Genomic DNA, 12,530 nt, shown 5'->3' with positions numbered 1-12,530 from the left:
TATCTTTCATATTTAATGTAAATATATCGTCGTATAAATTTTTTGGTATTATTCTCATATTTGAATCCCATTGAAAACGTTATTAGCCATATTGAAACGAGGAGACAAATTCCATAACTTTGCAATCCTCTTCCCCCAAATCCCATCACATTGTCAAAATATCTCATTCAAACACAACCTTAATTTTTATTTTGAGGTGACAAAATTGAAACCCACATGTAAGCTTAGGGATGCGAGCAAAGTACTGTTCCAAGAAAGGGAAATATGAGAAGCAAGTTTTCCATCAAGGACTTTTCCCTGTATATACAAAGAAAACATAACATATTGTAATCATGTTTACACTTCTTTTTGTAAAGTTCATGCATGCCCTAATGGGGTGGTATCAAATTCACCGACCTTTTTGGGACTTTAACTAATAAAACAAACACATATAATCATGATTCACGATCACTGTCATAAAACAACTTACGTAGAATGAATTCATCACCATATGTTGTTTCAATTCAATAATGTAATATCATGTCATTTAGAGTGAAACACATGATATTGTAGTATTAGTAAAGTTCTAAAAGATGCTGGGCGCTAGTCGAAGAGTGAGTTGGGGTCCAGCGCTTAGGCGGACTTAAGTAAATATATTATATATCGTATAAATAAGTGTTAGCTTATAGTTAAAAAATACATAATTGCAAAATAGAATGACATATAGAGTATAAAATATTAGAACATAATGAAAACATGAGGGAATAAGCATATAATGTGTGTTTATCTAAATATTCAACGTCTCGTACAATTTATTTAGAACAATGAGTATCAAATAAACGCCACATTAATAGTAATGAACTTATTCCATACAAGTCATTTATGCTATTGTTAGCGAATACAATCATAACTGTGTATAACTTCATTAAATGAGCGAATCATACGAAGTACACTCTTGTCATGCAATCTCCTCAAATAGATTTCGCTCCCACTCACATGCTTGTAGTTCAATGAAGGCCGTTGGATACAATACAACTACGATTTTTTAATACGCCTGCACTTATCCTTAAAATTAAGTTACAAGCACATAAACCATCAAAATGCTAATCATAATTTTGAGAAATTGGCCATAGTTTGTCAGTCATGACCTCCCTTTCCATGTTTGGAGTATGATTCAATTTAATCCTAATTTTCCGCAATAAGCAATACTAATCACCATCAAATCTTCAACCACCTGATTTCTTAGGCCAAAACCTACGACTCGGCTTTAGAATTTGCTTCAGTAGAACCATTTTAGGAACATTCCAGTGCTCTACATGCCTGAAAATTTCCATAAACATTCACTAATTATATGTCACAATGTTGGAAAGATAGAAGAAGTTACATTGTTTTAACAAAGTTACCTGCACACTTTTCCTGAGACCGCATCAAAGTAATACTCTGTGTATCCACTTGCTGCAACATTTCTCAATAGTCAGATACACTACTATTTTATGTGTTATAATACGAGCGATAAACAAATTTATAACGTGAGTGGATAGGTGTCACCAGATAACGATGCGGCTAATTGAGGAGAAACTAGTTAAACGAAAGGTTTTGTTACGTGGATAAGTTATGAGGATTTTAGAGCTCAATAGGATTGAAGCTAAAAGCATACCAGATAGAATGGGCCTCCAAGGGAATGTCAAGATACAACTAAATCTCCAGTGACCAATTCCTTTATCCTGTGTGACCAAATAATTAATCAAAGTTTAATGACAGATTTATAGAAAGCATGGGAATGATATTATCTTATAAAAAATACTTCTGCACATAAACGCTTTTGCTGAAAGTGTTTGATTTTTTAAACACAAGAAAAAAATTTATTACAAATTCATGTGTTTTTTTAAACAAAAGGACTTACTCAATATTCACATTTTCGCGATGTGCTAAATATAATTTTCAAAAACACTTTTAAGTTTTTCCAACAAACGAAGAATTAAAAGGGAAATGCAAAATTTGTATATGGTGATGTGAATTACCTCAAAATCTTCCCACTTCATAAGCTTCATATTTGACTTGACTAAAAGTGATCCAAAATTAGTGCAGTTCCTCTTGAAACGTTGCAGGCCTCTGAACGAACTTGCTGGATCAGCAAACTCACAATCCTCCTCATATGCATCAAGCCTAAGGTTCCCTGGCAACCAAACGTTGTTAAGTTGGCGGTTTATCGGATTCGGACCCTATTCGGATCAACGAACACAGCATTAAGAAACACACAAGAGAAAGAAAGAGAGAGGTCAATGAAATCCAATTGGGTTCTGAGAATACCTGTGACGAAGTATGATCTCTCAAAGTCTTCTTTGATGGATTTAACTACCACCGCACGATCAACCGCTCCCGACCCGTCTCTTGCAAGCTCGAGGGCGGGATCAGGAGGAGGTTCGGATGTAGACGGTGGCCGGAAAAACGACGTGGCAATTCCAAGAAGCTCGGAGCTGTACCAGGCCACCTTAAGCAATGCGTTTTGAGGTTGAGATTCTTTGTCGGTTGGGGAGTTAGTTGTTCGGTTTTCTGCTCTGCAACGAAATCTGTAGCCGTTGTGAGGAGGGTTTGGCGGGAAACTGAGGTGGTGTTGGTGTTGGGCGGTGAGGCCGGGAGGAATGGAAGCGTAGGAGAAAATATGCGCCATTTTGGAGAGAGAGAGAGAGAGGAGAGAGGAGAGAGGAGAGAGAGAGAGAGAGAGAGAGAGAGAGAATAGGTGGTTTATATTTGAGTTCTGTGAAGTTTGTACAGAAGTCGCTTATTATCTTAAGACCTCAGTGAATGGCAGCCATAAATAATTTAGAAGAAAAGAAATACGAACAAATAAAATCGGTTACAAATTTTTTATTAAATCGGAATAAGAGAGAAAATGAAGTTAATGAACTCATAATAATTGGTTATACCTTTTTAAACGACTTATTGTCTGCTTAATATCTTAATTCGATTTAATAATTAAAATTTCAAAGCAACACTATTTCTACACATTTACTGTACTTGAAACAAAACTTAGCACTGGATGTATACCCGTCGTGCCCATCTTTCTTCTCATGTGACACATCAGATGACGAGAGAGATACGCACAAAGGGAGGCAGCACCTAAGATTCAGTCTCCTTTGAGGCTTTGCTATTTTACAATTACCAAACAAGTCGATGCAATCAAAGCTGGAAAACATACAGGAAAACTAGCAAAGCTGGAAAACGGAAGATTATACGAGCGTGAAGCAAAAAAAAAAAAAGTATCTAACGTACAACACACCAGCATACACTGGATCGGATTCAGCTGCTTCGGTTTGACTATGCTGGAGATTGTACGAATAGTTAGAAGTTCGTGATCAGTTTACGAGCTGCGATTCTCTTACAGTTTGCGAACTTCAGTTATGTTAGTCGCTTGTATGTATAAATAAAGCTGTACTCTCCGTCTGATTGATTATTTGATGAGAAAAAACCTTCCGGTTCATTTTCTTTCCAGCAGCCGAACTGGTGCTTAGATTGCTTCATCTGCACACTCTTCAATTTCTTCGATAAGGCGCCAGGTACAAGTTCCACGGTTCACTTCAGCATATCATTTCGATTGCAGAAGGTAATATACAAAACTTCCTAGGCAGGAATCCTAGATGTTCGCCGTCAGATTGAACATAAATGCTGCCACTGCCTGAAATGTCTTCCACCTCAATAGAATGCACGCTGCAAAAAGAAAAAAAAATACATAAATGGGATCCAAAGACAAATTGCCACACGTAGGAGCTGCAGATGAATTAACTCTTGGGCAACCAATTCAAAGCATTTGATTCCTCACGTTATGCATGCTGGTGTGATGAAACAAGCAGCGAGAGAGAGAGAGAGAGAGAGAGAGAGAGAGAGAAACAGGAGTAAGTTATTGTGTAACGTAATGCAACTCGACCTAGTAAGGCCTACCTTCTTGAAGATACATTTTTCATTGTTAGATGCATCCCATTGTAGAGCTTATGTAGCTTCAGAATAAAGTCATACCACTTGAAGCCTTGAAGGATCACAACCTGCTAAGAAAGTTTATAACAAAGATCAAATGTACTCGCAAAGACACTGCAATGTATAAAGTTTCATTTTAAAGCTAAAAACATTATTGCAAATAGTGAGGAAGGTTAAGTGCAGAAAAACAAATCCACCTCAAAATTGCCGCTGCGAGGGTCAGCATTTGGTGTAATTTTCATACCACCACCAAAGTATTTTGCATTTCCAACACAAAGGGCAGTTACTTGAGAGTATACTTCCCACTCCCCTTCATTGACCTAAACAAAAAACATTCTATTAAGCAAAACAAAAGGTACAAGAGGGGAAATTGCATGCGTGTGACATACAGACTATTAGTGCTCAATATTACAAATATTGACCTTGATTTTAAGGTCCTGATTACGGTGCCCAACAAAAGCTTTTAATGAACCAATAACGTAGCACAAGTTTCCAAATCTCTTGTAACTAGAAGCATGGAATCCTGCTTTTGCACTCCTGCAACATATCCCCAAAAAAATGGCAAGAAGACTTGCTAAGATCGGCATCTGCCTTTGTTGACATTAATTTGTCAAAATTTCCAAGTTAACCTTACAAATGAATGTCAGCAACATTAGCAAAGTAATGAGGTTCTCCATCTTCTCCACTAATAACACCAACATCAATCTGTGATCTCTGCCCTGCAGAAGACAATATTATAAATGACCAACTAAGTGCAAAACTGAAAGCGAACAAAAATATACAATAAAAAGAACAAATTAACTACGCCTAACTACCAAAGCAATCATGAGAGAGAGATAACCTTTGGCTATACGGTCAATGGCTTCATGGGGATCATTTTTCCTGATAAAACAACAAACAGTCAACAATCTAAAACAAGTGTATGCATAGAAAACTTATATAAAATGATAACTGGCTGGAAACACATGAGCTAACCAGCCAAATGTTCTGGCAAAATCAGATCCAGTCCCCAAAGGAATGAGCTGTAGAAAGCACAAAATAAATTATGTCCCTTAGAAATCCAAAACGTCCAAACCAGGCAGTTAAGGGATCAACTCAACTTGTCATACGCAATCACTGAAGTTAGCTTTACATAGAACAATAAACAATTGGAAACTGAGATTACTAGACTCTCATGGTAAACACTTACACCAAGTGCAGTTGAATGGGTGGCATCCCTATCATAATTAGTAACAGTTTTTCCTGCCCAAAAGAATCCATTAACAACCTGTTCATCACAAGCCAATGCAGACGAGTGAGACTATTATCAAATACTATTAAATTAGCAACACTGCTCAATATTGCAGGTTATTAATATCAGACACTTTCATAGAAACTTTTTGAATACAAGGGTTAATTGTAATTTATTTAACTATCTCCGTACCAGACAAAATGCCTCATCATAAAGATGGTAAAAAATCTTATCAGCAAAAGTCAATGGCAGAATATGAAGGACCCAGGGAAGGAGGTAAAATGTGATTGACTCTAAATGACACCATCTTTCCATGAAAATTATGATATTAGAGAAAATTTCACCTCATGCAGAGTTCCATCTCCTCCCACCGCGATTACAGCATCAGCTCCCTCACGTATGGCCTGCATACCATAAGAATTGTAGAAGCCATATTAAATCAATCTTCCATTAGAGAAACTGGATTCATGTCAGGCTCAAATAATAGAAGCACCAAATCCCACCTCCCTCGTTATGTCAATTGCATGAGACGGGCCTGATGTTAAAGATTCACATATCTGCCCATAACATAAACAAGTGAATTAGATAAGCTCAAATAAATGAGCGAAACACAAACACACACATACGATCACCAAATCCGCTGAGTTAAGATGCATTTAGCAGTTCTACAAATTTACAAAATGCACACAAGTGTGGTGAATAGTATTGGTAAAGTGATTGGTTAAAACTTGTGGTGTACCAGCAAGACCCAAAGATTGAAGCAAAAAGCGAAGAAATTTCAAACCGCACAGCACTTGGGACAAACATTGAAAATGATTCCCAGAGCATGAGTTTCATGGATATACATATGATCTAAGATTTTGACCCAAAAAAACCTATGATCTAAGATAACATAGGATTTCCAGTTTTCTTGCCAAGCAAGATAAATTAATCCAAATTAATACAAGCAATGCATGTAAACCCAAAATTAACATAAAATTAATGGGTACGAATCATCAACCTGCATGGAATTAGTCAGAAGGAAAATTGGATAATTGGGTCCAAAGAAAGGAAAATTGGTAAGAAACTCACATTGCAATCAGCACCAAGGCGAGACCTTAGATATGGAAGCAGCTTCTTCCACTCATTCGCAGTCCTCCCATTCGCACCTGCTCCAATTTCCCATTTCAATAATCCACAAAACTCATAAAAACAGAGAGAGAGAGAGAGAGACCGCTAGGATTGACGACGAAAACGAGGTCATGACGGCGAGACGAGGAAGACCCACTTCGCAAAATGGAGCGGTCAACGCTCAGGTCAGGAGCTTTGGGGAGTTCTGCTCTCACAGCCCAACGTGTCGCCGTTGAAACTCTCACTCCTCCGCCTACTGCTACTCCTCCACCGCCTCCGAATGCTATCAGATTAGTGCCCATTTTTCTCTTTGAAGCTTTGGTTTTGGTTTTGTGGTTTATCCTGATTTGCCTAACTTCGCAGAGAAAATCAGGGTTTTAATTTTGTGCTGTGCTTTATAATCAAGCTTATTAGAATTTAGAACAATGCGTTTCTCGAATCTCTTCATACCATCGAAAATTCCTAGACGGAATTACACGTTTATTCTTAGCCTACCCTTCTGGAACTGGATTCTAATTCTTTTGTTTTCTGCGACTCAAAATTTGTCATTTATTCTTTCGCTCATTTTTTATTTGTGAACTCTTTCTTCTCCATAAATTTACAGGACGCCGCCAAAAATATATATGGAACCCAACACCATTCAAAACTTAACCGAGCGTAATGAAATTGTTTTTTCATGCGGTTAATTATTCTAGAGTGTTGAGTTTTTATCAATACGTCGTGATTAAAAACTTTTCCCTTTTCTAAATTAATGTTTAGAGTAATGCGTTTCTCAAATCTCTTCATACCATTTAAAAATTTAGAATTATATGTTTAGAGTAATGTTAGGGAGATCAAATTTTATAAACTAAATGATGTGTCACCAATAAGAAAAAAGCACGTTAATCTACATTTATGCAAATAATCCAATCATTTACAACCATATTATTTAGTTTGCAAATTTAATTTAAAAAATTTGATCTCTCTAGCATTACTCATATGTTTATTCTTAGCTACGCTCTTGGAACCCAATTTTAATTCACTTTGTCTCTTGTAACTCAAAATTCGTCATTTTATTCCCTGAAACTCAAAGTTCGCTTCCTTTTGACTTGTGGACTCTCTCTTCTCCCTGAACTTATAGGTTTCCTCCTGAAATATATGTGGAACCCAACACCATTCAAAACTTAAGGAGCGTAATGAGGTTGTTTTTTCATGCGATAAATTATTCTAAAGTGTTGAATTTTTATCAATGCATCCTGATTAAAAACTTCCCCCTTTTCTTAATTAATGTAATAAATTCGAATCATCATTTTTTTTAGAATAATTTTAAAGTTTTTTTTTTTTTTTGTTCTCTCCGTAGCTTGATTTTTAAGACGTTGTCGTATGATCGAGGATCCTATCCGAATCCTCTTTGTGAGAATCCCTATGATCCTCAAAACGTATCTCTTTATCCTATATCGTGCGATCAGTTTTCGTCAGGTACTGTTCATTTTTAATTTTAAATAAAAATATTTAAAATAATTCTTGACCGCATGGTACAGGATGAACGAGGATTGACAACGATATTAAAATAAAGCTTTGTCGGGGGTTGGCAATAATATTAAACACGTAACAAAGTTATTCTGATGGGTTCACCAAAAAAAATAAAAAAAATATTCTGATGGGAATTAACGTCATTATCTAACTTGTTGGTAGATGACACCTGTTTATTTCTTGATCGATAAATTTGATTAGGTTTTAGGAATATTTTAAACTTGTAATCTTTGATAATAATTATTTGGATTAAGCACCAAATTCTTCAATCTTTTAGCGTCATTTCAAATTAATCTTAATTTTTTTAAATATTTTAAATAAGTATCTAAGCTATTGAAAATGTCAAATCCGTTAAGTCGCAATTATTTTTCAAACATAGATTATATTCAAACCCCACCAATTAGGTATATTATGGTCAACATAACTATTAGTAACGTCAAGTCTGATTTCAAAATAGATTATATGATATGGAACTCAATGATAAACGGGTGTTGAATTGAATCAAAAATGGACTCAAATTAAAATTACATTAGGAGGCCAATCTCCTAACAAAGAAGAGAGATAAGAATTCGTATAGGGTCAGCTCATGTGATTTCCTCATTTGTTGATTCTTGGATCATAAAGCCTTCGGTTCTTCTTTATGGGCGGTGAAGATGGTGGTGACCACATCATGACAATCCATACTACTCAGCAACCTCTATGACCTTTTTCTTGATGTTGGTAGCTTGAGTTCTAAGGTGGAGTTGGTGATTTTGTGTTGGGCTTAGAGGTGATGGCATCATGGGGGGTAGTAGTGACTGTTAGTGTGGAGGTTATCTATGATCTTCTATTAATTTTGGAGACAAAGTAAGCCCTTAGTTAATTTAACAGATTTGATTTACAGCTGCATAATTTGCACAACAAGAATTAACACCATTTTCATTGAACACACAGAACAACTGTTGGTGGGGGTTTTAGCTTGGCAAAATTACAAAACAGCAGTAAAATGTCATCCTCTCCGGACGGCGAACTTTCACCTTCGTCCTCTTCCACCCTTCGAACTGAAATGGTGAGACTTGAGCTTCTTCTTGCGCACCGCTGATGCAGGGCCGGTCTCTCTGAACGGCATCCCCATCAGAGCCAAAAGCATCTGAGCTTCTTTATCTGTTTTAGCAGTTGTTCTGATGCAAACATCCATTCCCCTGCCCTTACCAAGATCAAACCGAATCTCTGGGAACACACTCTGTTCCTTGATTCCAAGGGCATAATTCCCGTTTCCATCAAAACTATTTGGGTTTACACCTTGGAAATCCCTTGTCCTAGGAAGTCCCAGATTAATGAGACGATCAAGGAATGCATACATCACCTGCAAAATAGAATAGTAAGCTTAGTGCATGAGATTGGATGCATTGGGTTTATAAGAGAAACATACGCATTTTCAAGAGTTTGACGCAGGAAATACTGCTTAAATCCTTTAAGCACGTATAAGACCACTATAGTGCATACGTCTTCAACCGCATACGAACAATGCCAATATAAAATGTTTGGATAGAAGGAAAAAAAAAAAAAAACGATTCACCACATTTTGCTTCTCGTCAAACTATTTCTTTTTATTGCAACAACTTAATTATTTCTCATCATCACCCTCACCGATGCAGAGTTGCTACAAATGCCAAATTGATTCAGCACACAAACCATGGATGCTCTTTCAGTCAACACCTTCACCCACCATTGCAACATCAATTTACCACACAACTTACAAATGCAGTTTCTGTTCACAACTTGCCACCACGACAGCAGTCTCTAACAACTATATGCACCAACACATCCATCTTGATCATACTACCTCCTCAGGATATTAATTCCATGCTGTAAATAATGGCACTCTTCGCCTATGATCAGATCTCACCTTGTAGACCATACTACCACATCTTTAAAAACATGTTTTACAGGCTAAATTGTGATTGAGCATTTTAATATGATACTAAACAAAGAAGAATAAAAAAGGATATGTGCGTGGTGTCACCATCATAATATAAAGAACTTCAAGAAGGACCACCAAGTGATTTAAAGCGTTATCTTTTGTCGTGATTAACGTAATTTCAAGCATTAACTTGGAAATGATAAGAAACATGAAGAGCAAACTTAATAGACATGCACGCGAGCAATAAAAAGAAACAGTCTTGTAAGTATCTATGCGGAAGATAAGATTCACTTTTAGGGTTGAAAAGCAAACTCACATTTCCTCTGAGCGTGACAGCAATCCCAAGTGGCTGGCCTTCCCTGATCTTGAAGGTAGCAAGGGAAACCTTTGCTCGTGTCTTGACGGGTCTCTGCCCTGTAATGAGTGCCAAGTCATTCATTGCCGCTTCCAATCCCTTAGCATTCTGTTGAGCATCTCCAATTCCGCAGTTCACCACAATCTTCTCAATCTTCGGAACCTACCCAAGTTCCACATAGCATAACACTATTAAGTCGCTGAACCCCATGGCGGAATAACAAAACTACCAAAAGCAATATGAATATCAAGGAAACAGCCTTTCCATTGCTTACAAGGATAATACATTCCGGAAACCTTAGTTCAAGGTAAAGAAGATTTTATTTTACACTCAACCCAATTCATCAATATAGATAATTCATCACCACAATAACACGGAAATTCTCACTCCCGGAAGGCATTAACACGAAAAACTGAGTCGTTATGATTGAGAAAATTGTATCATAACATCAAAACTGAACCACATTGTCACTACTCGTTCTTAAATTTACTTTCAGTAAATGGAAATTTAATGAAGCTAAATCAAAAAATCGATTGCTTAACCAGAACAAATCAACTTCTGCTAAAATTAGAGGTAACAAAGCAACACATTGAACCATTTTCCCACAAAAAAAAAAAAAAAAAAACCCCATTTAATTATCAAAATAACAATATCCAGAACAATAAAAATTAACACAATTAATGTAAAAAAAATTAAAATTGTCGGTTTTATTCACCTCGTGGATGTTGGTGTAAGAGAACTCTTCTTTGAGCTTAGGGATGATTCTTTCGAGGTAAGTGGTTTTGAGCCGGCTGACCTTTTCTGCCTCCGACTTCTCCACCAGCACCACCTCCGCGGCCTTCACCGGCACCACCACATTCCTAGGGTTTCCGTACGAAAGTCGTAAAGGCGGAGGTGAAACGGCAACCGGGAATTGGCCGTGAAACGACGACGTGGCGGAGCGTAAGAGCGAAGGGCAGGCCATTGTTGTCTCTGTAAGTTTTTTTTCCAGTGTCCGATTGTTTTTGGAGCTGGGAGCGAAGGGGTTAGGATGCGTGGTCGTGAAAGGGGCTCGCATTTGAACTTATTTACGAAAATGGCTGTAGGAGGAGGTCATATGTGGTGGTTTTTTTGTAAATTTGAGTAATATAGGGGCGGTTGTTGGACATGGCATTCTGTGAATGAAAAAGGATAAGGTAAGGTTCTTTAGGAAGAAAACGATATAGGGATTATCTTTCTAGCGAAGGGTAAAATAACATTGTGTTCTCCGAATTTAGGGGGTATATTTAATTGGAATTTTGAAGAAATTTTATTCTTTTAATAAATTTAAAGATATTCAACTAGGATTTTAAGTAATTTTTGAAATTTCAAATGTGTTTAGTTAGGATTTTTAATATAGTTTATTAAAATGATAATTGTTATTAAAAGTATAATGTATGTATGGCATTCTAAAAGACTTATTTAGCTTAATCAGACACTGACATGCTCTATGGTAGCGTTTGGTATGAAGACGAGACGAAACGGGACAAAATGGAACGGAACAAAACGGAGGTTTCGTGCTACGTTTGGTTTGCACAGGACAAAATGGGACAATTGTTCTATTCCGCGTTTGGTACATGTAGGGCGGAATGGAACAAATGATTAAATGACAAACGTACCCATGGTTCTCCATCAACTCCATAGATTTTCTTTCAGAAATTGGATTTTCTACAGTTGTCATGGTTGTAGGAAGGAAGGTTAGGCAACGTGCGGGACCATTATTGGGACTATCGTGTAGGACTATCGTTGCTGGAGCTCTGTACCTCATCACCTGGCGCACCACCGAACTTTCCCCAAGACCTCAGGGTGCAAGTCGAGCAGCGTCACTGCCCACAACAGTGACGATGTTGAAGTTTCATGAGCTGCGAAGAGGAAGTCAATGAGGCAAACAATCTGGAGATTAATGAGAAGGAAGGGAGGTGGTGGATGATTTGAGAATGATGGAGGATACGGGAGAAAGAGAGAGGGTAGAAGCTCTGATTTATGACGATGCATGAGAAGCAGCGGAGCATCGTCGACCACGTCCTGCCAATGAGTGGCCATGAGGTTGGTGTGGCGGAAGGTGACAATCTCATCGTCGAACCAGTAGGGAGGAAGAAGGAAGGCGGGGTTGGGTTCAGGTGGGTTTGTTAGGATTGGGTTAGCATTGGGGCCGATTAGAGAGGGATGATGAAATCGTCCTATGGGGAAGACGGTGGAGAAGCCATGGTTGGGTTGCTGGATTTATGGTGGAGGAAGAGGAATAAGAGAATAAGAGAGTGAGGCTATGTGAGAGAGAGGGAGGGTAGACAGTGGAATTAATGAAAAAGATTAGGGGTATTGTTGTCCAAAAAATATAATTTTGTGTTCCATGGGCTGGAACAAGTTGTTCCAGGAGGAAGGTGGAACGAAAAAATGACTAAAATTTGTTCCACGGGACAGCGCGTCCCAAACAATTTGGCGCGCCAAAC

General features: G+C 37.6%; 3 protein-coding genes across 6 annotated transcripts; all 3 read right to left on the bottom strand.

Moving 5' to 3' along the window:
• Positions 1-834: 834 nt before the first annotated feature.
• LOC103941339 lies at positions 835-2,856 on the bottom strand. Its single transcript, XM_009351529.3, has 5 exons — positions 2,290-2,856; positions 2,001-2,155; positions 1,637-1,703; positions 1,383-1,434; positions 835-1,299 (listed from the first exon to the last, which is right to left on the bottom strand). The coding sequence occupies exons 1-5, from the start codon at positions 2,648-2,650 to the stop codon at positions 1,206-1,208; spliced, it is 729 nt and encodes a 242-aa protein (XP_009349804.2). The 5' UTR covers positions 2,651-2,856; the 3' UTR covers positions 835-1,205.
• A 235-nt stretch (positions 2,857-3,091) lies between these two features.
• Positions 3,092-6,893, bottom strand: LOC103941338 (sphingoid long-chain bases kinase 2, mitochondrial). Of its 4 annotated transcripts, none has more exons than XM_048565994.1 (12): positions 6,396-6,893; positions 6,254-6,330; positions 5,686-5,739; positions 5,527-5,586; positions 5,117-5,218; positions 4,927-4,973; positions 4,793-4,833; positions 4,586-4,670; positions 4,374-4,488; positions 4,149-4,271; positions 3,919-4,022; positions 3,092-3,687 (listed from the first exon to the last, which is right to left on the bottom strand). In XM_048565994.1, the coding sequence occupies exons 1-12, from the start codon at positions 6,592-6,594 to the stop codon at positions 3,558-3,560; spliced, it is 1,137 nt and encodes a 378-aa protein (XP_048421951.1). In that variant the 5' UTR covers positions 6,595-6,893; the 3' UTR covers positions 3,092-3,557. The 4 variants fall into 4 exon arrangements, with proteins under 4 accessions (XP_048421951.1, XP_048421952.1, XP_009349802.2 ...); XM_048565995.1 differs by having other exon boundaries at positions 3,919-4,019; positions 6,396-6,891; XM_009351527.3 differs by having other exon boundaries at positions 5,141-5,218; positions 6,396-6,890.
• A 1,806-nt stretch (positions 6,894-8,699) lies between these two features.
• LOC103941337 (50S ribosomal protein L5, chloroplastic) lies at positions 8,700-11,174 on the bottom strand. The gene is made up of 3 exons (XM_009351526.3): positions 10,778-11,174; positions 10,024-10,224; positions 8,700-9,149 (listed from the first exon to the last, which is right to left on the bottom strand). The coding sequence occupies exons 1-3, from the start codon at positions 11,117-11,119 to the stop codon at positions 8,817-8,819; spliced, it is 876 nt and encodes a 291-aa protein (XP_009349801.2). The 5' UTR covers positions 11,120-11,174; the 3' UTR covers positions 8,700-8,816.
• Positions 11,175-12,530: the final 1,356 nt, after the last annotated feature.

This window comes from the organism of the source record quoted next, unplaced genomic scaffold (assembly GCF_019419815.1).
Source record: "Pyrus x bretschneideri cultivar Hongxiangsu unplaced genomic scaffold, Pyrus_bretschneideri_v1 Contig40, whole genome shotgun sequence".
Classification (NCBI taxonomy): domain Eukaryota; kingdom Viridiplantae; phylum Streptophyta; class Magnoliopsida; order Rosales; family Rosaceae; genus Pyrus; species Pyrus x bretschneideri.
This window is presented reverse-complemented; position numbering and strand designations above follow the sequence as displayed.

Excerpts from the sequence above, each read along its gene's own strand:
- LOC103941339 (XM_009351529.3), bottom strand. The coding sequence starts at position 2,650 with ATGGCGCATATTTTCTCCTACGCTTCCATTCCTCCCGGCCTCACCGCC. Across the intron at positions 2,156-2,289 it reads GAGATCATACTTCGTCACAG|GGAACCTTAGGCTTGATGCA; the intron begins GTATTCTCAGAA and ends TTTGGTTGCCAG. Across the intron at positions 1,704-2,000 it reads TGAAGTGGGAAGATTTTGAG|GATAAAGGAATTGGTCACTG; the intron begins GTAATTCACATC and ends TTGGTCACACAG.
- LOC103941338 (XM_048565994.1), bottom strand. The coding sequence starts at position 6,594 with ATGGGCACTAATCTGATAGCATTCGGAGGCGGTGGAGGAGTAGCAGTA. Across the intron at positions 5,219-5,526 it reads GAGATGGAACTCTGCATGAG|GTTGTTAATGGATTCTTTTG; the intron begins GTGAAATTTTCT and ends TGTGATGAACAG. Across the intron at positions 4,671-4,792 it reads CATTGACCGTATAGCCAAAG|GGCAGAGATCACAGATTGAT; the intron begins GTTATCTCTCTC and ends TGTCTTCTGCAG.
- LOC103941337 (XM_009351526.3), bottom strand. The coding sequence starts at position 11,119 with ATGCGAGCCCCTTTCACGACCACGCATCCTAACCCCTTCGCTCCCAGC. Across the intron at positions 10,225-10,777 it reads CTTACACCAACATCCACGAG|GTTCCGAAGATTGAGAAGAT; the intron begins GTGAATAAAACC and ends GAACTTGGGTAG. Across the intron at positions 9,150-10,023 it reads CTGTCACGCTCAGAGGAAAT|GTGATGTATGCATTCCTTGA; the intron begins GTGAGTTTGCTT and ends TCTATTTTGCAG.